Source organism: Misgurnus anguillicaudatus, chromosome 11, assembly GCF_027580225.2.
Source record: "Misgurnus anguillicaudatus chromosome 11, ASM2758022v2, whole genome shotgun sequence".
Classification (NCBI taxonomy): Eukaryota; Metazoa; Chordata; class Actinopteri; order Cypriniformes; family Cobitidae; genus Misgurnus; species Misgurnus anguillicaudatus.
In genome coordinates this window covers 25,280,749-25,302,005 of record NC_073347.2, presented here as the reverse complement: position 1 = coordinate 25,302,005, position 21,257 = coordinate 25,280,749, and the positions used below count along the sequence as shown (strand labels likewise).

At 38.1% G+C, this 21,257-nt stretch overlaps 2 protein-coding genes across 2 annotated transcripts in view; both read left to right on the top strand.

Annotated features, from left to right (window-relative positions):
- The first annotated feature begins 85 nt into the window (after window positions 1-85).
- golga5 (golgin A5) lies at window positions 86-8,085 on the top strand. Its single transcript, XM_073873410.1, has 13 exons — window positions 86-259; window positions 954-1,614; window positions 1,916-2,131; window positions 2,773-2,992; window positions 3,224-3,355; window positions 4,583-4,778; window positions 4,855-5,022; window positions 5,261-5,389; window positions 5,501-5,599; window positions 6,782-7,004; window positions 7,147-7,252; window positions 7,362-7,425; window positions 7,555-8,085. Exons 2-13 carry the CDS (start codon window positions 963-965, stop codon window positions 7,633-7,635), a joined length of 2,286 nt encoding a protein of 761 aa, XP_073729511.1. The 5' UTR covers window positions 86-259; window positions 954-962; the 3' UTR covers window positions 7,636-8,085.
- A 527-nt stretch (window positions 8,086-8,612) lies between these two features.
- trip11 (thyroid hormone receptor interactor 11) overlaps window positions 8,613-21,257 on the top strand; it is a 31,252-nt gene continuing 18,607 nt past the window's right edge. Inside the window, exons 1-8 of the mRNA XM_073873407.1 lie at window positions 8,613-9,167; window positions 16,941-17,017; window positions 17,585-17,695; window positions 17,832-18,137; window positions 19,408-19,479; window positions 19,576-19,744; window positions 19,852-20,190; window positions 20,324-20,364. Coding sequence (XP_073729508.1) covers window positions 9,029-9,167; window positions 16,941-17,017; window positions 17,585-17,695; window positions 17,832-18,137; window positions 19,408-19,479; window positions 19,576-19,744; window positions 19,852-20,190; window positions 20,324-20,364 — 1,254 coding nt within the window. The 5' untranslated portion in view covers window positions 8,613-9,028. The remainder of the gene's footprint in view (window positions 9,168-16,940; window positions 17,018-17,584; window positions 17,696-17,831; window positions 18,138-19,407; window positions 19,480-19,575; window positions 19,745-19,851; window positions 20,191-20,323; window positions 20,365-21,257) is intronic.

Sequence of the window (21,257 nt, the reverse complement as noted above, 5' to 3'; positions counted from 1 at the left end):
TTGCTGTCAGTAAACGTTTGCAATCATGCGGCACGTAGAGGTCACATGCAGTATTTACAGTCAGGCAGTACGCTGGGCACACTGTTATGGGTCCTTCGTGTAGTTCCTGGTCCACGTCGGACTGGTTGAGGATGAGCAGCAGGATAAAATCAGTCAGGGATAAGATATTTACACTGGCATAAACAACTACCACGATATTTTCCAGACATGACCCTGCAATATTTATTTTCAGCTTTTTGAGACACCGCGGCATCTTCAGGTAACGTTAACGTTACTCATAAAAATAAAACCGTCAATGCGATTGTTTGTGCTGAATACATTAAACAGACTATGTAGCAGTTGATTGTCATCATGTAAAAAAATGCTTTACTAATCTGATCCTATGTTTGTTCGATATTTTGATTTATATCTGGGCGTACTCTAGTAGATATTGATAAAATAGCGACAATTCGTTGGGAGCAGTTTCATATGTTTGGGTAAGTTAACGAGACATGTCGCCGTGTAGATTTGAACGCGTAACATAAACACACTTTGTACCATAAAATTGGAAATAACTTGGATAAAAAAAATTCATTTGTCGGTTTTTATGACCGTTTTTATTAATGTATGATATTGATAATTAGATTTGAATTTTATTAGCATTCAGTCATGAAAGCAGTTTAAAGCTTTGGGTCTACCCAAAGATGGTTTTGCGTGTCAGTTCATATTTACACGGAAAACGTCAAACAAACGTCTACACACGTGATGTTACTCGTTATTACTTCATTTAAGACGCAAAAATGAGACCCCATACAAATCTGTTTTTAAGTATCGCGTTGCTAAAAAGGGGGGTGGCATAAACCCAAATGAGTTAGGTTAAGCATCACATGCTCTGTTTTATATACGTTGTAGTTCATGATGCATTTAATCGCTTTTTAACTTTTTATTATCTCTGCGTATGTGTGTTATTCCAGAGGATCAGGATGTCATGGTTTGCTGATCTTGCTGGGAAGGCCGAGGAACTCCTGAATAAAGTAGACCAGGGTGCAGCAAGTGCTTTGACCATCCAGTCAGCTCGCAAGTCCTCCCTCCCCTACAGCAGCACTGACACCACAGATTCAATACAGTACAAGCCTGCAGATTACAGCTCCACTCATGACCAACAGCAAAGGGACTCCCTCTCTACATCGTCCCAAGGAGCGGCGACATTCATATCTACAGCGGCTGGGAGAATAAAGCAATCCAAAGCCACCGTTTTGGCCAGTACAGCTAATGTCTCCAGCATCACGCCTTTGGGTTCTAGCAGCAAGGTTACGTCTAACTTTGTGCGGCCCAAAAAGCCGGAAGTGAATGATGATTTGCTTTTCGACTTTCTGAACAGTTCAGACCCACCGCAGGGTGAAAGGAAGGAGGTCAGGAGAGAAACGGGGTCTAAAGCATTAAGCCCTGCAGGAGGGTTAACTCAGCCCCAGGTGCCACCCACCTCTGTTGATGATGACCTCCAGGTGGGCCCTTCTGTCACAAGAACCCCGTCTTCCACACAGGGCCTGTCCAGAAATTCCAGCATCGGCTCGCTTTCGAACAGTTCTCACAGTGTTAAAACAGAGGATGGTGCCAACCGAGACCATGGCCACGGTATGAAATACTGCACATAATGTGAAAGAGTGGGTCTTATAGTAAGATAAAGTTACTTTTTTCTAACTTTTGTAATTTCAAATATTTTGATCATTACAGGTTAGGACCAGAGAGAATATGAGCTACTTATTCTAGTTTTACATTTATGCATTTTGGCAGATTCTTCAATCCAAAGGGATATAATTTTTTTAATTTTGAATATGTAGTCTGTTAACCTCTATAATGTTTACAATTATTACTATGCTACTTGTTTGGCTGATATGTGTTATTTTTTAACCTTTCCATTTCATGTTTCGTCCAGCTGATGCTCCAGATAGTTTGAATTTAGGCCTGGATGCTCCTGTAGAGCCCCATGCAGCACAGGAGATCCCACCTAAAGAGCACTTGCAGCAGCAGCAGGGCCACGAGCAGGTGATTTCCAATCTACGCCTTGAAAACCAGCTCTTGCGCAATGAAGTCTCTTCTCTCAACCAGGAGATGGCCTCTTTAATCCAGAGAGCCAAAGGCATGCAGGAGGGTGAGACATAAAGATTTATGATGTATCAGTTGAACTTCATATTGACCTGTTTTGTGCATCCTTCTTACATACTATGATACTATAATATAATGGAATGATGGGTATATGTGATGACTTTAAAGGACAAGTTTGGTATTTTACACTTTAAGCCCTGTTTTCAAATTGTTTATGGTGAAATAGAACGGTTTTGACTGAAATTTCGACATATGCGGCTGCCCCGAGAATTTTCGGGTGTTTGTGTTTCACCTCCCACCTCTACAATGGGTTTAAAGTTGCACTGGAACAATCCTTCCTAAAATGCATTAAACTTTCGTTTACAAAGACGTGAAACTCACCGAGTGGCCAGGGGCGTTCACCGATATGCTCACACAAAAATCGCCGCAAAAGACGCCCTCCAACAGGTGTTTTAGCATTCGTTGTTAACTTGTGGACCTATTTTTCCAAACGCCTTACACCCGTATATTCTTCCGCTGAGAGCTTGAATAATAGACACTCCAGCCCAGGTGGTGGCACTAATCCGCCATTGCCAATTGCAAGAATAGAAACAAAGTTCCCGGCGCGGAGTAATACCGTACCTCACAGCACATCTAATTCAAGTCAATGGAGTTGGCATTAAAACAGTGTGTTCTCCTCTTTTCCAGAAGTGAATCTTGCCCGAGCTCGTACTGACAAATGGAACCAGGATCAGTCTCGCGTTGATCGTACAGTTCGGGAGCTGAGTGCTCAAGTGGATGACCTCACAGAAGCTCTGTCTGCAAAAGATGGTCAGCTGGCGGTGCTAAAGGTGCGACTGGACGAGGCAGATCAACTACTGAAGGCCCGAAGCTCAGCTCTTGAGGAAGCACAGAACGAGAGGATCAGGTGAGTCTCTGTGACAAATCCCAACACATTGCTGGTTTATTTGGGGACCATGTGAAAGTTTAATAAGATAATGTTGCAAGTATTGGTCCTTAAGCTATTTGTGGAGAGTATGAATTATCTTTGGTAGTGTAATGGAAAAGCTACAGTACACACTATCTTTCCAATCTTTAGTAGTTTACATACTATTATCTGTTACCAAAAAACCTCCATTCTGTGTTGTTTTTTTCTCAGGATCCTACAGGACCAAAGTGAGGGTAGCAGTGTTCAGTCTCAGGCTTTACAAACAATACAGGAACGAATGAGAGATGCAGATGCTGCACTGAAGAGGGAGCAAGAAAGCTACAGACAGATGCAGAGTGAGTTCACACATGCACCTACCTACACACATAATTTAGAGTTATGATGAACGAGTGTTTTGGTGGCATGTAAGTAATTTTTTTTCATCATAGTTTTTTTTTTTGGTTTCTAAGTTGGGTGTGTAAGATACCAAAACAGTGTCTTGTTGACTAAAACATAGCATCATTTTGAAATATGTCTGCAGCTCTTAGCAACTTTTTTGGTGGGCTTGAAAATATTTTGACCCAGCGGGGTAATTGTAATGCTGTGTTACAACTAACCCCTCAGCACTTACGATATGAAAACTGCCGTTGTTTTAAATAGACTACACACGAATGATTGCTGGCTGCCAACAAAATAAATGTGCCTGTCTTATCAAAAATCGTGTGTCAAATTTATTTTTGTTCATATCTTTAATATTGATTGAATAAGGTCACGTCAAAGATTGAAATGATAAAGAAATTAATGGCTTCAATCAGACTTTGATGCTCATTATCACAGAATTTGATTTTGAAACTAGTATGGTAATTACAAATATAAAATAAAAAAATATTTTTTTTAAATTGTCATAATTGTGCTGCTTTTTCTCACATATTTAGACATTTGTATCCATTTATAATTGAACTATTGTTAGTAAAGGGATGGATGAATGAATACAGTGTGGATACCTATAGATAGATAGATAGATAGACAATATCCACTTCAAGTATATAGACAAAATAGTATTGAAATATTTGCCTGCAAACTTAATTTTTAGCAAGTGTTACAACTAACCCCTTGCCTGTTACAAATAAACCCACCTATGGGGTAAGCTGTAGTGTTTTCACTTCTGTCACGTTTGGTGTTACTGTCCAAGAATGGTAAGTACTGGAAACAAACTTCAAAAGTTCATTTGTAGCAGAGATGTTTGTGTCGCTTGTGTAAAAATCGAATTAATCAAACTCAAATATTTTTGGAATGATTCAGCCAAAACCAAAAAGCGTTAGGTTGTGCCCCGCTCTCCCCTATTTATAAGTAGTATATGCTTTAATAGTAAGACGCATGCTAGAAATGCTTGCTTAATGCTGTTAAATGTAGGTATCGATCCAGTCTGCAAAAATCTACTATGGGTGTGGTTTATCATGGTAGAAGACAAATTTAAAAAGAGTATATTTTTACAAGCTGGAGCTTTTATCTAGAGCACAGTGGACATGACAACTAAAATGATAAAGATTGCAAATCATACCCGTGTGTACTTTATTCACAGAGTGAGTTTGGGGGACGGCTGGCAAAATTGGAGGCGGAGCGCCAGACGTTGGCAGAGACGCTTACAAAAGCAGAACGCCGTGCGACGGAGGAGAAACAGAGAGCCGAAGACCTTCAGCAGCAGCTCAAAAGTGCCCGCTCCACAGCAGAGTATGCCAAGCAGGAGCTGCAGGACTACAAAAATAAAGCCTCACGTATATTACAGGTCTCATTCTCTTTATTTTTTATGGTTTTCTACTTTTTTAAGTGTATGAAGGTTTATAAATTTGTTGTTGGTTTAGTCAAAAGAGAAGCTGATCAGCAGTTTGAAGGAGGGCTCGGGTTTGGAGGTGCTGGAGGGGGCCGGGGCTGGAGTAGAACTCGAGGAGCTACGACATGAGAAAGAGCTGCAAAGAGATGAGATTCAAAAACTACAGGCCCAAATACAAAGCTTACGGACAGAGATGCAGGTACACATACAGCTACACACGAATACCACAAGGTTTAAAAAGATACATGCTTAAAGTTTATGAATGAAACACATTGTGATATACAGAGAGTACAAACACACAGAAATATCTAATATATATGACAGTATGATCTGTTTTGCATAAATAAAATGCCCATATTTATATATGATAAATATTTAAAATATCATCCAGCATTATAACTGATGCATATATTTTGCTCTCTCCCCATTTCATGCAGGATCTGGAAACCCAAGCGGTCACAGATACAGAGAACTGGAGAGAACAGTTGGCAGAGGTACAGGAACAACATGCCCAACAAATCAGAGCCAAACAGGAAACAGAGGCCGAGCTGGAGAGGTGCAAACAGGTAGATGAGAGAGAATAGCATTGCCAGGGTTTTGGGGAGATTTTTTTAACTTTTATAGGGTGAAATTAAAATGTTGAATAATAAGTGAATGATTATGTATTTTTACTACAGGAATTGCAGTATGTTGAGGAAGACCATCATCGCACTAAAATCACCCTGCAGGGTCGTGTCAAAGACCGTGAGGATGAGATCCAGAAACTTCGAAATCAGGTACCACCCACACAAACATTTGCAGACACATTTATGAGGAAACATTTGGATTCAGATTATTTTACAAAGAAAAAGTCACACGAAGTAAACAATATATAGTACATGAGATCTCATGCCACGAGATATAAAAACCTTAAAAAAAGATTTCTCCATAAGGTTAAAAAGCTGTCTTGTAATATCAGCATAACGTTGAGTTTGTGTTAAAACCTTTTACAGTGCATGCATTATATTCTGTATTTTAAAATCTAATAAAGTCTAATATGTGTGTTTTTGTCTGTTAATCATTAACATATAGAGCGTCTCAGCAGTCTAAACCCTCACTGTGAGTTTACATGATTTAGGCCTGGTTTCACAGACAAGGCTTAGCTAAGCCAAGACTAGGCATAAATTAAATTAAGGAGGTGTTTATAATCTTTTATAAACATGCTTCAGAAAAAGACATTACTGGTGTGTATATCGGGGACAAATAAACAATATATTTTAAGATCTGTCAGTGCAAGTTATTTTCAGTTGAGACAATTCAAGCTCAATCATTTGTTTTAATCTAGGATTTGCCTTAAGCTTTGTCTGTGAAACCGGGGGTACATGTCTACATGTTCTTGTTTAAGAATTACAACGGCTGTACTATTTCTATTGTATAAAAGTGGACAAATAGTACAAATTAAGTGGATTTAAACATTGTTTTGCCAAAAGTAAGCGTCTTCTCAATGTAAAATAAAAGTACAATGACAATCGGCAGGCTATTGGCGCCATCTGCAGGCATTTGTTATAATACATAATGTTGGGTTTTTATTGCATATATTTTAATGTTTTTGCTGAATAAAACTGTGTGTTTACTTGGTTTTGATACTGTATTTGAAAAAATATCAAATAAAGGTATATGATAAAAAATATAAAATTATTTCATTATCAATTACCAAAATAATAGTTAGTCACAGTCCTAGATTAATTAAAACATTTAAAACTTTTCAGTTTAAAAAAAAGTTTAATATTTTCCAGTCATATATTTTATCATTGGGGATTTCTTAATCTTGTATCAATCTCGTGTCTCGTCTCGTGGAGTAAGTGTCTCGTCAAACCCCTAACAGTATCTCAAAACACACTCAACAGTTTCCAAATTTTTATTGTTAACTTAAAAGCACTTTTTTTTTAATTATCTAAATCTGCACGTATCCCTTCTAGCTGACCAATAAGGCTCTGAGTAATAGCAGCCAGGCAGAACTGGAGGGCCGTTTGCATCAGTTGACAGAGACACTGATCCAGAAGCAGACCATGTTGGAAGCCCTGGGTACAGAGAAAAATTCATTAGCCTTTCAGCTGGAGAGGCTTGAACAACAACTAAAGAGCCTGCAGGGTGGTCAGAACAGTGGAGCAAACATTAACATGGCTGCAATGGAGGGACCAGGTAAGTGCACTGCATTATGGGATTGAATTTATGGAATTTAAATGAAGAAGGTACCCAAGCTGTTGTTGTTTTTATTATCTTTTTATTTAATCTCACTAAAGAAGGTTCTCTTCATTTTTCTTTTTTACTGTTTATTTTTAAGGTGCTAGACAAAGGAACACACCAATCCTGTTTAGTGATGCCGATGGCCCAGGAACAGGAGTGTATGGAAAAGTCCGGAATGCGGCCAGCACCATCGACCGATTCAGGTGATGAATCTCTGCAAACTATTTTTGATGCTAACTATTATGTTTCATTTACAGTGTCCTGACAAAAAATGAGCGCTTATGTTTAGTATATGTCTTCTGTTTCCTTCAGTATACGTCTTGGAATCTTTCTTAGACGTTATCCGATGGCCAGGGTCTTTGTTATTATATACATGGTAAGTTAATTTCATGGCACATCAAGGTGTATTTGTTTAAATGAGCAAAGTAAAATCTTTAGAGGAAATGTGCTTTGTATGTTTGTGTTCATGCACACTATATGTTTGAATGTATGTTTATCTTTCCAGGCACTACTACACCTTTGGGTAATGATTGTTCTTTTGACATACACACCAGAGATGCACAACAATCATCCTGATGGGAGATGAAGGACTTCTTTATGTAATAATACTTAATAAACGGTTTCTTACTAGTAAAGTTAATAAAGGTGAAATTTAGGGAGCTCTCGGCTGCTGTACAGTGGCTCAATATGCGTTTGTTTTGAGGTGACATCTACAGTTTGCACAGACATGCCATATTTCTCACATGTGATCTCTCTGTTTCTCTCCCTTTATCAATCTCATTTTTCATCTCTTCCGTCTTGGCCCAAAAACAGGATTGAATGCTTTCTGTAAAGTGTGGTGTGTGTTTGTAAAAGAGCAGGATACAATATTTAAGGTGTAATTTAAATATGTGGTTTTATTCAAATCTTTTTTCTTTTATTCATCTCTTACTTTGTATAGATTTAATCATAATTTTGTTACATTAAACAACAGATTGTATTTCCTCACACTGTAAAGCGTATTTCTCTTAATAAATATTAATAATGACATCATAAATTGTTCCCATGACATATAAAGGTGTGCAAAGGGCAGTATATAAAGGTTACAAATGTGTATATGTTTGTTAAAATACAATAAAAAAAAGTAAAAAATGAGATGGAAAATTATTTAATAAGGCACAGAAAGGGCTGCTGAAAATATTAAATAAAACTAAAAATGGCAATAAATATACGTGTTGATCAATTATTTCTTGCAACGGTAAAATCCTTAAACACTGTTAAATACATTTAGAATACTATAGTGGACTAAAATAAATTTCCATAGTAGATTACAAACAGTAAACGTATCACATGCCCGCAATACTCACTTTGTCCAGCGACATCGCTGTGAAATTTAGGTGCGTTTGACTTTATGCAGCGCTGCGCAGACCGACATCACAGTAACGCGAGAGCGTTTCTAAAGCTGACTGTAGAGCTGTTCTCGCGTTACTATTATGTCATATTCATATCAGTCTGCGCAGCACCAGTAGACCTCGTACGCATGTTGTGTGCGCTGGGTTGTGTTGGTCCTCCAAAATCCCATAATGCCTCAGTGCTGTACACGTCTTCTCTGACGGATAAGCAGTCCGGTGCTGTGATGGCTGCGGTCGAGGTGGCACTTTATCGGCGTAAAAAACAAAGCGACCCAAAACAAACCTGAACCCGGAACCTGCCCCACTTTATGCCTATATTACCCGGCGACCAGGTTTTACACGATTCCCCTTGTTTTTCGTGTATAATCCGGCGTTTAGTCGTTGTGTTTATCATGAAGTTTTGAGCCACCTGGCATCCGGATCCGCAGCTAACTGATAATTATTAATCATACGCCAACACAACGCGATGATTAATAATTAGTTGGATACATGAAGGTTTCGCTTATTGGATCTGCGCTGTCTACGCATTGTATGTGTGTGAGAAACGTTCTGTTCGAAGAATAAGGCTTTGGTTCGGATTGGTCGGTCATGTCGTCCTGGCTGGGAGGGTTGGGCTCCGGCCTGGGTCAGAGTCTCGGCCAGGTCGGGGGCAGCTTGTCCTCGTTCACCGGACAAATCTCTAATTTTACTAAGGATATTTTACTGGAAAGCGCCGAGGAGGTGGGAGGTAAGTTCACAACAGCATATCCGTGGTGGCTATACACTTGTGCAGTGTGTTTAAACAAGAAGGGCAAAATATTTGTTTTGTTATGTATATAGATATTTAATAACTTAGTAATTTAAGTTATGTAAACTGGCCCTTTAAAATAATATTTGGTTCTAAACAAATAATCCACATTTTAAATGCACGTATGTTTTATGAGCTAGACTACATTTACTGGATAACAGGGATACTTGATTGATAAATTGACTCGAGCATGCCATGTGGTGTTGTTTATTTTGACATTATTCGTTATATGTGTTATAGTTTTTCTTGTCGTTCTCTACAAATGTCAAATTTTGCCACAGAGCTGTGTTAAAGTCATTATAGTAAGGCACAGTTAAGAGGTATGTTTGCATACATGCATTGAATCCCATTATGAGGGACTTGTGATTTGAGTTAAGGCATTTAGTCAGGTCACACTGTCTGGATAGTGGTTAGTTCTGTTCTAGTGCCTTCTTTGTTTTCTTCTGTAAACTGTGACATTTGATATTTATGTGATCATCTAAATTACCTCAGAGGACATTTCAGCCTTGTCTTTTATGGGGTCTACTCATGTAGTTGACTAATTGTGTAAACACAACTACCAATAAGTGTGAACAAAACAACTTGCTGTCAGAAGTAAATATGCACCTTTTTGACTGTCAGAATGGACAGCAAGAACTTTGACCACTGGCTTCCAGCAGAACAGATCATCAGTCAATAAGTCACATCTCGCAATGCATTGGCCTGCCTCACAGCTCTTTTAATATACTATTTTCTAAAGCCTTTCCCCCATTGATATTTTTAAGAATTTCAGGTCTTTGTCTTAAACAAAAAAGTGTTTTTAAAGTGAAGAATGTGACCTGGCTATTAGATTGTCAAACAAATTAGTTTTTTGTGGATGACTATCTGAATGTGGCATAACTGTGGTATAACTTTCCAGCCACAGTCACAGAAACCTCCTATCAGCAATAGGCATTAAGCTTCATGAATCATGACTCTGTCTGCAATAACTGAGCTGTACGATGCTTTAGATTAGGGATGCACCGATATGGAAATTTTGGCAGATACCGATAACCGATAACTCTTTAAATTTGGGGGGCGATAACCGATATCTATAGGCCGATAAATATTCATATTATTTTCACAATGAAAAACTTGCAGACCGCGGACATCTTGTCTTTGCGCTAGACTAGCATACTCTTCTTAAGCCTGCAACACGTGTCATCTTCGTGCTATGTCACAGAAAGCACCAATCAAAACTCCACATTGCCAGCAATGAGCAAGTGAAGTGGTTCAACAAACCAAAATAATCCATCATTTATCGGCTTTCATTTATCGGCCTAATTTTGCTATCGGACCGATAACCTATAATATTAAAAATAAGCAGTTATCGGCCGATAACGATATGTCGGCCGATATATTGTGCATCCCTACTTTAGATAAAAGTTATTTAGAAGAGACTCCATCACTTGTACTGTTCCACAGTTGTTATTTGGCCTTTATCTAGAGCAGTGGTTCTCAAACTGGGAGCCCCGACATGATGGCTGCGTCCGAAAACTCAAGACAGTGACTCGTTGCCTCGCTGCCTCATGAGGCAATTACTTCGGAGTAGGGTTGTAACGGTGTGAGATTTCCACGGTATGATAATCGTCTCAGAAACTATCGCGGTTTCACGGTTTGCCGATATTAAACACTTATTATTATTATTATTATTATTATCATTAGCTACAAAGACCCTTAAATTAATAAAAAACAGATAGGGTTTTGGGCGATCATATGATTTATTATATTAAACTTTTTTGGGGGGAAAATACACTTTCGAAAAAAGTAAACTTTGATTCTTAATCTTTTTTGATTCTTTTAATTTAAATCTTTTAAATAAAATGATAAAATTCTCATTAAATTCTCTCAGAACTGCTCTGGATATATTCATTTGTTCACATCGTCATATAGTGAGTGAAATGTATAGTTTTTATTAGAGCCCGACCGATATGTGTTTTTTCGGGCCGATGCCGATACAGATATTAGGGAGTAAAAAAAGACCGATAACGATATATCGGGCGATATTCTTTATGTGTATTATAGTTCAGTATATACTACTATTATACTAAAGTACTGTACATAGAATACACTATATACTTTAACATAATATACTGTATATGAATAAATACAATGCAATGCAATGATCACTCACATATGTGGTGATCACTCACAAATGTGGTGATCCAACACTTATATTGATGTGACAAAGATATGTACTATAGGCAAGAAGTTAACAATAAACTTTATTATCCAAAATTAGTTGGATATCAGTGCAGTAAACAGTAAACTTGACTTATTATAAACAACTTTAAAACACAAAGAGAACAAAATACATAAAACTTGCATCATTTGCAGTTTTGACGAGAATAACGTTATAAAGAGAAACTTATCAAGTCATTGATTAATAGCTTTACAGTAAGTTGTGTTCTTCACAAATTAGTTAGCCACTCACAGTTACGAAGACCACGCTTGAGGGAGCACATACTACTGTACGCTATGTTTAATGTTGTGCACAACGTTTTTATAACACAATCCCAGGGGTCCGTGCAAACTTTAGACTTTTATAAAAATAAAGCGTCTTCGCTCCGCCTCTTTTATTTAGCAAGGGTGTAGATTTGCGCGAGCTTATTGAATCAATTGCTAACTAACAACACAAGCAGCAGTAATCTCATATAGTGTTATATAAGTGCACGGCTGCGCGTAGTTTAAACGTGTCATTTCTCCGTCTCGCGTCATTTCTCCCGCTTGCGTTTTAACTCGCAAGTCGACAAAGAGACGGATTAAAAACACCAAATGTAAGCGGGAATGCGTCTCTTTTGTCCATTTATAATCCAATCGACCAAAGCGCGTCTTAATACCAGGTGTAAAAATGTTGTGAAGAAGACACTGCGTGACTGTTTCCATGCCACCTGAACTGAGAGACTGACTGAACTGAAGTGAAGGGGGTGGGGGATTGGCTGGTGTCACTACAGTGAGTGATCTGGGTCGCCATTAGCAACCAGTATGGCGCACTCTGCTGGACAAACAAGTACTTACATCTTTCAAATGCATTTAATGTGTTCTGTAACAAACGTTCATATCGGCGTATATCTGCGGCTTATACGCCGATACAGATATATCTGCGACATGCTCATATCGGCCGATAAAATCGGCAAAACGATAAATCGGTCGGGCTCTAGTTTTTATTATATGGCCTAAGTATAATCAACTTAAATTGATCTGTAATATAAATCACTTCGTCCACATTTCTTGCAAACTGGATATATCTTCAAGGACAACCCCGCATTCGTTTTTCGTATTCCCATACTGTAGATTTTACCTTTTTTTCTGGTGGGAATAGAGGATAGAATTTGTAGTCTCTGACATTTCCTCTGCTATACATAAACGAGTGGAGTCTAGCAGTCACGCGAAATGAAGTTGCATGTGCGTAGTAGCGCAGGTGAGATTTGCTTTATTTTTTTCCAAAACCTTGTATAAGCAAATGTATACGGTATGATAATCGTAAAAGTTAATATCAAGGTATACCGCCAAACCGGTATACCGTTACAACCCTACTTCGGAGGCATGAAGGCAGCTCAGAGAAAGACTTTCGGACACACTTCAAAGGCAGCGTGTTTGAAATATAAACAGAGAGCGCCTCTGTGATAACTAATCACATATTTGAAAACTACAATACTAATTTCTCGCTAGTAATGCAATTAAAAGGTGTAAAAAGTGAAAATCTACCTTTATTTACATTAAATTTGTGCCCCAGTCGCTTCCTTGGCCGCCATTTTATTTTTTCGAACTCGACCAGGCTCGACCAATCACATTCTTATTGTACGCCCACGCATAGGTATCTCAGTAGACAGGAAGTAAACCTAACATCGAATTCGGACATGCCTTGATGCCTTCCTGCCTTGGAAAGCTGCCTCAGAAGCAGGGCCGGGTCTACGGGGGGCTGGGAGGGGCATTGCCCCCCCAGATTTTCCTTCTGGCCCCCCAAAAATGTCCAGCCAACCTTAAAATAACAGAGTCTCTTTAAACAAAAAACATCTTCTTCAGGCAAGCGCTAGCGTTTACAGCTCCCGCCCACTATCGTCTATTTAACTTATTCAAGCCTTGGAGGTCTTTTCAGCAGTATTTAACTCACAGGAAAAGCACTACTGTTCTCTATGACGGTAACTAAAAAAAAAACCGCATCTTTGAAATATATATCAGAAACAATGCAATTTAGAATTACATAAACGTAATAACCCAACACATATTAAATTAAAACTTTTTTTATAGTAAAACATGCCCAAAATAGCCCCTTATCCTTTCTTAGACTCACCTCATTATTTATTCATTCAAATACAACAGCCAATGGCAAGTCTTCAGCAGCATTTAATATGTTTGTTTTAGACGTAGTTCTGTTTATTAAAATTAGAATATGCAGTTTGGTTGTGGCATACTATATAGTAGATATAAATGATATAAGATGGTTATACAGTAAATATACAGTATTGTAACAGCTGAGCATCGCGTGCAGTTTTAAAATCACATTTTAGCGGTTTTGTCATCGTCATTCGTAAGCTCATTCAGCTCGCGTTTGAGAAAAACTTCACACGCAAAAATCTACAGACTTTTAAGTTCAAGAGGAGCTTTCACCCCGCAAGGTCATCGTAAGGTAAAACGTGGTATTTTATTATGTTGCATTGTATTATAATATCTGATTTGCTGTGTTATGAACAAAGCAGTGTGATTTATCTTTGGTCTCGTCGCAAATCACACTTACAGTATTTTAGGGCTTGTGCTTTTGTCTGGTGCTGTTATAGGCAAACAGGATAACCTTTGACGAATTTGTCATGCATGTCAAATTGCTTACATGATGTTTCAAAATATATTATTTAAAGCGTTGTGCTTTGTTGTGATATTTGAGGTTGCTGCAGCAGCATGTATGATAGGGTCAGGAATTAATGACAACACAGCTTATCACATATATCACATTGAAAATACAATATTTTAAATGAAGAAAATGTTTGAGAAGTGAAAATAAAGTTCCTAACAAGTGTTTATTTAGAATAAAGGCATATATTGAGTAGGGTAACGTTAGGTATGAGAATGGCTTTAATTTATCTTTAAGTGAAATAATAGATTAAATGCAGTGTAAACATTAATAAAATATATGTAGTAATAAAAAAGCTATATGTACAGCTTTGTATTCATATCACTTGCTTGCCTGATTTAATTAACTGTGACTTAATGTGTAAAACTACATTAAGTGTAATCATTATAACATTATAAATCATTAATCTAATTGCATCTACTTTTAAAATTTTAACGTGCAAAATGACATATAAATGGCCTTTTATTATAAGACATATGCAAAATAATATTGGATTGAAACATCCATAATTTTAGTGTATGAATCATTTTAGTCGAGAAATGGCTGCCCACCCAAAAATCCTGACTGCCCCCCCAGTCCAGCAAGCCTAGTACCGGGCCTGCTCAGAAGGAGTTTTCGGACGCAGCCGATGCCAGGGGGGCCCCGTTTTAAGACTTTTAAAAATATATATGAATGTGTATAAGAGGCTACCAACCAACATCACTACATTGTGTAAATTTAATATGTTTTATTTCATTAAAATGTTACGTTTTAGAATGTTATACATTTTCTTTGGGGGTCCACAAACGGGTGCAGCATTACAAAAAGGGCTGCAGGCAGAAAAAGTTTGAGAACCACTGATCTAGTTGTAGTAGGTAAAGCTGGTTACCAGAAGATTTATTTAGAGCAGGGGTGGGCATTCCTGGTTCTGGAGGGCCACTGTCCTGGAAAGTTTACCTCCCAACCCTAATCAGACACACCTGAATGCCATTTCCAAATCATCCTGCAGCCTTTAAATAGATTTTTAGGTGTGTTTCATTAGGGTTAAAGCTAAACTTTGCAGGAAAGTGGCTCTCCAGAACCAGGAATGCGCAGAGTGCCGTGAGGATGATGTATTTTTGTTAGCCAACCCAGAAGTTAGCGGGACACTGGTTCCCTTGCAAAAAGCCCATTCATTTTTCCCATCGACTTTTAGATTATCGCAAAAATAAGTAAAAAAAAAGTTGAAGACACTTGCACGTTTTGCCCAACTGAATAATCTTCACAGATGAACACATCATGCATTTACTATAAATAAAAAGCTAACCTTAGGCTACAAGCAAACTACACAATCTACGCTAAACGGTGCTTGGCCAAAGCCAAGAGGATAAGACCTCAAGCATCCCGACAATGTACTGTTCCTCTGTTACGGTCAGGGAATCGTTTCCGCTCTTTAAAGGCAAATGCAAATGAAGAATGAAGAGGAGCTCTTCCCTCAGGCTATCCGGGCTCTTAACCAGAACTCTCCTGCATAACACACACTCATATGACAAACAATACTGGTTTTGCACATTGCATAATGGATAAAAATAGCACATATTGCACATTAGTACTAAATACATACCGCACAGCTGTATATGGGTACTTCTTATGTATAGTTTATACTTTCCTTCATTTCTTTTTTCTCTCCATTTCTACTTATTTTTTATTTCTATTTTTTTATTTGGATAGTCGAAAAAGCATTTCTTTGCATGTTGTACCATGTATGATTCTGTATGTGACCAATAAATCTTGAAACACTACGGGCACTCGAATTCAAGATCATCAACACCAAGCTACAAACAACCCTTTTAAACTTTAAACACGTTACCTGGAAATAATCTGTGGATGAATCTTTGTTGGGAATTGTGCACATATTGCGTTGTTTTTGATATCTTCATGCGTGATGACGTTTAAAGTCCCTGAAAACATCTGTAGTCCCATGTAGCACGCGTAAAAGCGTAAAAGAGTGTTATGTCGTAGAATAAAACATGAAAATATCTAAGGCTAAGACTAATTTAAGGTGTTTAACAAAGCCCCATTCAAAAAACATCAACTTTAGGACAATAGAACTGGAAGGGCTAAAATGCTAACTTGCTTCTGGATTTTGCCTACAAAAATATGTCATCCCTGCAGCACTCTGTTGAGTTAGAAGATTGGCAGTCTTTTTTTTTGTTTGTTTAACATGAGAATGCTTCTGGCTGGTCCAAGGAAGTCGAAAATATGTTGACAGTGCTAAAATGTCTCATAATGTTAGTTTAGTTGCCTTGCCAAGTGATTTGAATGAATAGGTTTTAGTTTTAAAAACATAAATACATTGGTAGTTAACATTTATTTCAAAATTATTTTGTCAGTATAATGTGACTAACAGAACTAGTCTCTCTGCTTTTGATACATTAGATATCCTCCTGTTGTGCAGCTGCTTAAATGAAATAGCTGAGCTTGATCCTCCGCTCTCTATGGAGTGTTGATATTTAGAGGGACAGCGTACCAGCAACAGTTGACTAGGTTTGTCTCTTTGAGGTAGCAGTGGACTTTGGTTTGGCCACTGCATGACAGCCTACTCAGGAATTTAGTTTTTGTTTTAATTCTTTGGATGGACAGAATATTGTACACTTGGCAGCTAAGATTACATGCCTTTAACAGATTATTCTGTAAGGTCAGTGTATCATCATCTCTGCCAAGCAGTTTGGAGTGTTGGAGGGGTTGCGGGCGTCATTTTTGGCAGTGGAGCTTGGCATCAATGTCTGTTTATGAAATCAGTAAGGCATACAAATAAGATAGTTGCTCTGTAAGAACAGAAGGATGATTAGTTTTAAAGGAATTGTGATTGTTTTTTTTCCTAACAGATGCCACCACCGAGCTGCAGGTGTCCAACTCCAGGCTACATGATCTGGAAACTACATATGCAACACAAAAATCTGAGGTGAATATTAGTGCTCCGCACACAGAATCCACGACTATGTTTCAACCTCCTATTTATTTATTGTATTTTACTATTATTTTATTTTTATTGTGATTTTCATTTGTGTATGGTAAGTTCTGGGTTCAACTCAAGGGAAGCTCCATTAAAGGAAAACACCACAGTTTTCAATATTTTACTATGTTCTTACCTCAATTTAGTTGAATTAATACATACCTATCTTTTTTCAATGCGTGTACTTAATCTTTGTTCAGCGTGTCGAGAATGTGTTAGCATTTAGCCAAGCCCCGTGCATTCCTTAGGATCCAAACAGGGATGAATTTAGAAGCCACCAAACACTTCCATGTTTTCCCTATTTAGAGACTGTTACATGAGTATGGTGGCAGAAGAGCACTTAGTTTGCAGCACTTAACATCATCACTCCTGACTACTGCCCTCTCACTCAAACTTTGGTCAATATTACTGCCCCCGAGGTCGAAGTGATGCAAACTAAGTGCTCTTCCGCCATACAATATGGTCCTTTTAATCCTCTTAAAGTCATTTAAATGAAACTTTTTGTGTTTGTTTTAGTATGACCGTTTGCGGAGAATAAACGCTGAGCTGGAGGAGAAACTAGAGGCTGCGGAGATTCAGGTCAAACAGCAGTCAGTGGAATACAGGACTCTATTGCAACAGAAAGAGGTTTGAGCTCAAAATGACCTTTGTGTTACTTCACACTGACAACAACAGTACTCAACTATTGTTTTCAACTTAAATGTTTGTGTGTGATCACTTAGAATCATGCTGATGATGTGATATTTTGTGTTTTGTTGTGTAGGTAGAAATCAGTCACCTGAAGGCCCGTCAGAGTGGTCTGCAGGAGGAGGTTCAGAAACTCCAGCACTCCGCTCAGGCTGTGGCCCTCTCCTCCACCTTCGATGCCGCTGTGCTACCCGTCACCACTGCTGCCACAACCACTACGTCATCGTCTTTCCTGCATCGGCCCTCATCTGTCCATCAAGGTTTCCATGGGGATGAGGTGGACCTCAGTGATGTCCTGTGGTCACAGCAGGAAATAAACCAACTGTCCAGTGAAGTACATCGTCTAGAAGCTGAAGTGTCCCATTGGAAGAGAGTGGCTCAGGTGAAAATGTTTCTCTGAAAGCAAACAATGCCAGTAATTTTTTTCTTATTTTTAGAACGCGTGAAGATATAAGATACACTCTAACAATGGCTGAATCCCAAACCGCCTACTTCCATACTATATAGTACGCAAAGTAGCGCTTTTTACATACTATATAGTATGGAAGTAGGCAGTTTGGGATTCAGCCAATGCCTTTAAAGCCCTTGATTTTAGTTTGTACTTATGAGATTTTAGCAACAGTGTAGCTTCAACAGGGGTGTCACGCACATCCTGAAAAGTGAAACCAAAACATTTTGATCGCCCCTGGTGGCTGGCTGCAGTATAGGTCTTAAACCCCAACCCCACATAGAACATGAGCCAAACTTAAAAATCTAACAATTTAAATACATTTTTCACAACAATGGTTTCTGTCACTTTAGTTATTTCTTATCATGTTGATGTACTTTTAACTGTTCATTTTTTTTAATAAGTTTGGTTTAAGTTGTTTTTTTTTAGATGATATTAACTCATTCCCCACCAGCCTTTTTTTGAAAAGTTGCCCACCCCTATTTTTTGTGATTTTCACAGAAGTTTCACAAAATGCCTTCCAGGAAAATTTACTTCTAAAAATATATAAACATACAAATATATCAAATGAAAGAACAGACCCTCTCCTTTCAAACAAACAATAAATAAACAAAATGGTAAAAAAGTTTCATCCTATCTATATTTTTTCTCTGCTTATAAACTCCTAAATATGGGTATTTTTTGTATGTTAATTGCTTTTTTGTGAAGGAATTTTGTTAGAGATCAGATTCAGAATGATTATCAAAACATACACCGAGTGTAAAATTAATAAATAATTTTTTGCTTCAGTGTTTTAATAAATTGGGTAAGTGTGTCCATCTAGTGGATAATTGCGGTGTTACAGATAACCATAAAAACTCATCAGGAACATGTTTTTTCATGCATATGTTTTCTCTTAATTGACGAGATAACTCGTCAATAGCGGTGAAAGAGTTAAAAAGGGGAGTGACTACATGATTTGTGTGTTTGGGATTGAGTAAAACAGGGAAATGGGTGGGGCCTTAATATAGCGGCTCCACCTCACGATAACTGCTTCGCAGACCAAATTATGTCATCTGGAATTTTGAGATTTTGGTTTAAAATTTTTGAGATTTTTTAAAACATGGAAGTCTATGGAGGTGGGTCGTTCATCCTTATTTAAGTTTGTTAGCTGTAGTAGTAAAGTACTAAAATGAGTTACATTTGTTTCATTTTCATATACCAGGCATCCAAACTACCAGGAACTGATGGGAATGGAGACCAGGGTGAAGTTTTAAAACTGCAAAGAACCATTAAGGTGAAAACATTAATTTGTACTTTTATTTGAAGATATTAGTATGGCAACTTTCCTATTGGTCAGTGCTTCCCAATTCATATGCTCTGAACCATTAAGGAACTGAGAGAAGAAATGGCTCGGGAGGTGGACGAGCATCAGCACGAACTAGCAGCGCTGCAGGACGCCCAGCGGCAGAAAATGTCTGAAATCACTAGGCGGCACAGAGAGGAGCTGGAAGAGTATGAGGAGAGAATTGAGGAGCTTGAGGAGCAGCTTCAGAGTGGTGGTGAGCAGCACCAGTTTTGTTTTTCATCAGCTTTTTTATTTGAGTGTTTCTGCGATTATTACAATTTTAGTTTGTTGTTTATACTTTATATTTTTTAATTTCCACAGGACGGGGGCACGTAGTCAGCACACCAGCAACAGTTCAGGATTCTACCAAACTTCAGGAGTTGCAATCCACCATTCAGTCTCTACAGGAAGAGGCGGAGCTTCAGCACAAAAAGTACACTGACTTATTGGCCAGCTTGGAGGAGGCAAATCGTCATAAGGCCGATGCAGAGAGAGAAAAGGAGGAGGTTGCAGCAGAAAATGCAGAATTGTTGCAGAATTACAGTCGCCTTCAGAAGTCTGTAAGTGAACTCCAGGCTCGAGTCCAGGAACAAGAGGGGAAGTCTATGCTCAAAGCCCAGCAGGAAAATGAGATTCAAACCCTGAGAAAAGCCTTGGCAGGTATAAAGAATTTAAGAAATTATGCAGATCATCATATCTCCATTTAAGCTTCCATTTTTTTACGGTTTTTGCTATTGACACTATAAAACACTCACATAATTAATATAAAACATTTTTTTATTGTTTTTTTTAGGTGCTGAGAAAGAAATTGCTAGATTGAAGAGTCACAGTGAGGTAAAGTTGCTAAAAATAACAAAAAATGTAACTTTAAAGGTTTAGTCCATTTTCTTAAAAAAATCAAGATAATTTACTCACCACCATGTCATCCAAAATGTGGATGTCTTTGTTCAGTCGAGAAGAAATTATGTTTTTTGAGGAAAACATTCCAGGATTTTTCTCATTTTAATGGACTTTAATGGACCCCAACACGTAACAGTTTTAATGCAATTTAAAATGGGATTTTCAACGGGGTTTCAAAAGACTCAAAACGATCCCAAACGAGGCATAAGGGTCTTATCTAGAGAGACGATTGTCATTTTTGACAAGAAAAATATGCACTTTTTAACCACAACCTTTCGTCTATCTCTGGTCATGTGAAGCGCCAGCGCGACCTCACACAATACGTCATCACGTCAGGAGGTCACGGATGACGTATGCGAAACTACGCCCCAGTGTTTACAAGTGAGGATAAAGAGGACCGTTCCGACGTTGTTGTATGTCGAATGATAGTAATGAATGTCTTTGTGTCAGTTTATTGTTTAAAATGGTCCGTAAATGTGCGTTTCATATATGTAACACGTGACCTTTCCACGGCATTGCGCAATTACGTAAGGTCGCGCTGGCGCGTCATAGGACCGGCGATAGGCAAGAAGTTGTGGTTTAAAAGTGCATATTTTTTGTTTTTCTTGTCAAAAATGACAATCGTTTCCCTAGACAAGACCCTTATGCCTCGTTTGGGATCATTTAGAGTCCTTTGAAACTGCAATTTTAAACTGCATTAAAACTGTTACGTGTTGATGTCCATTAAAGTCTATTAAAATGAGAAAAATCCTGGAATGTTTTCCTCAAAAACCAAATTTCTTCTCGACTGAACAAAGAAAGACATCAACATTTTGGATGACATGGTG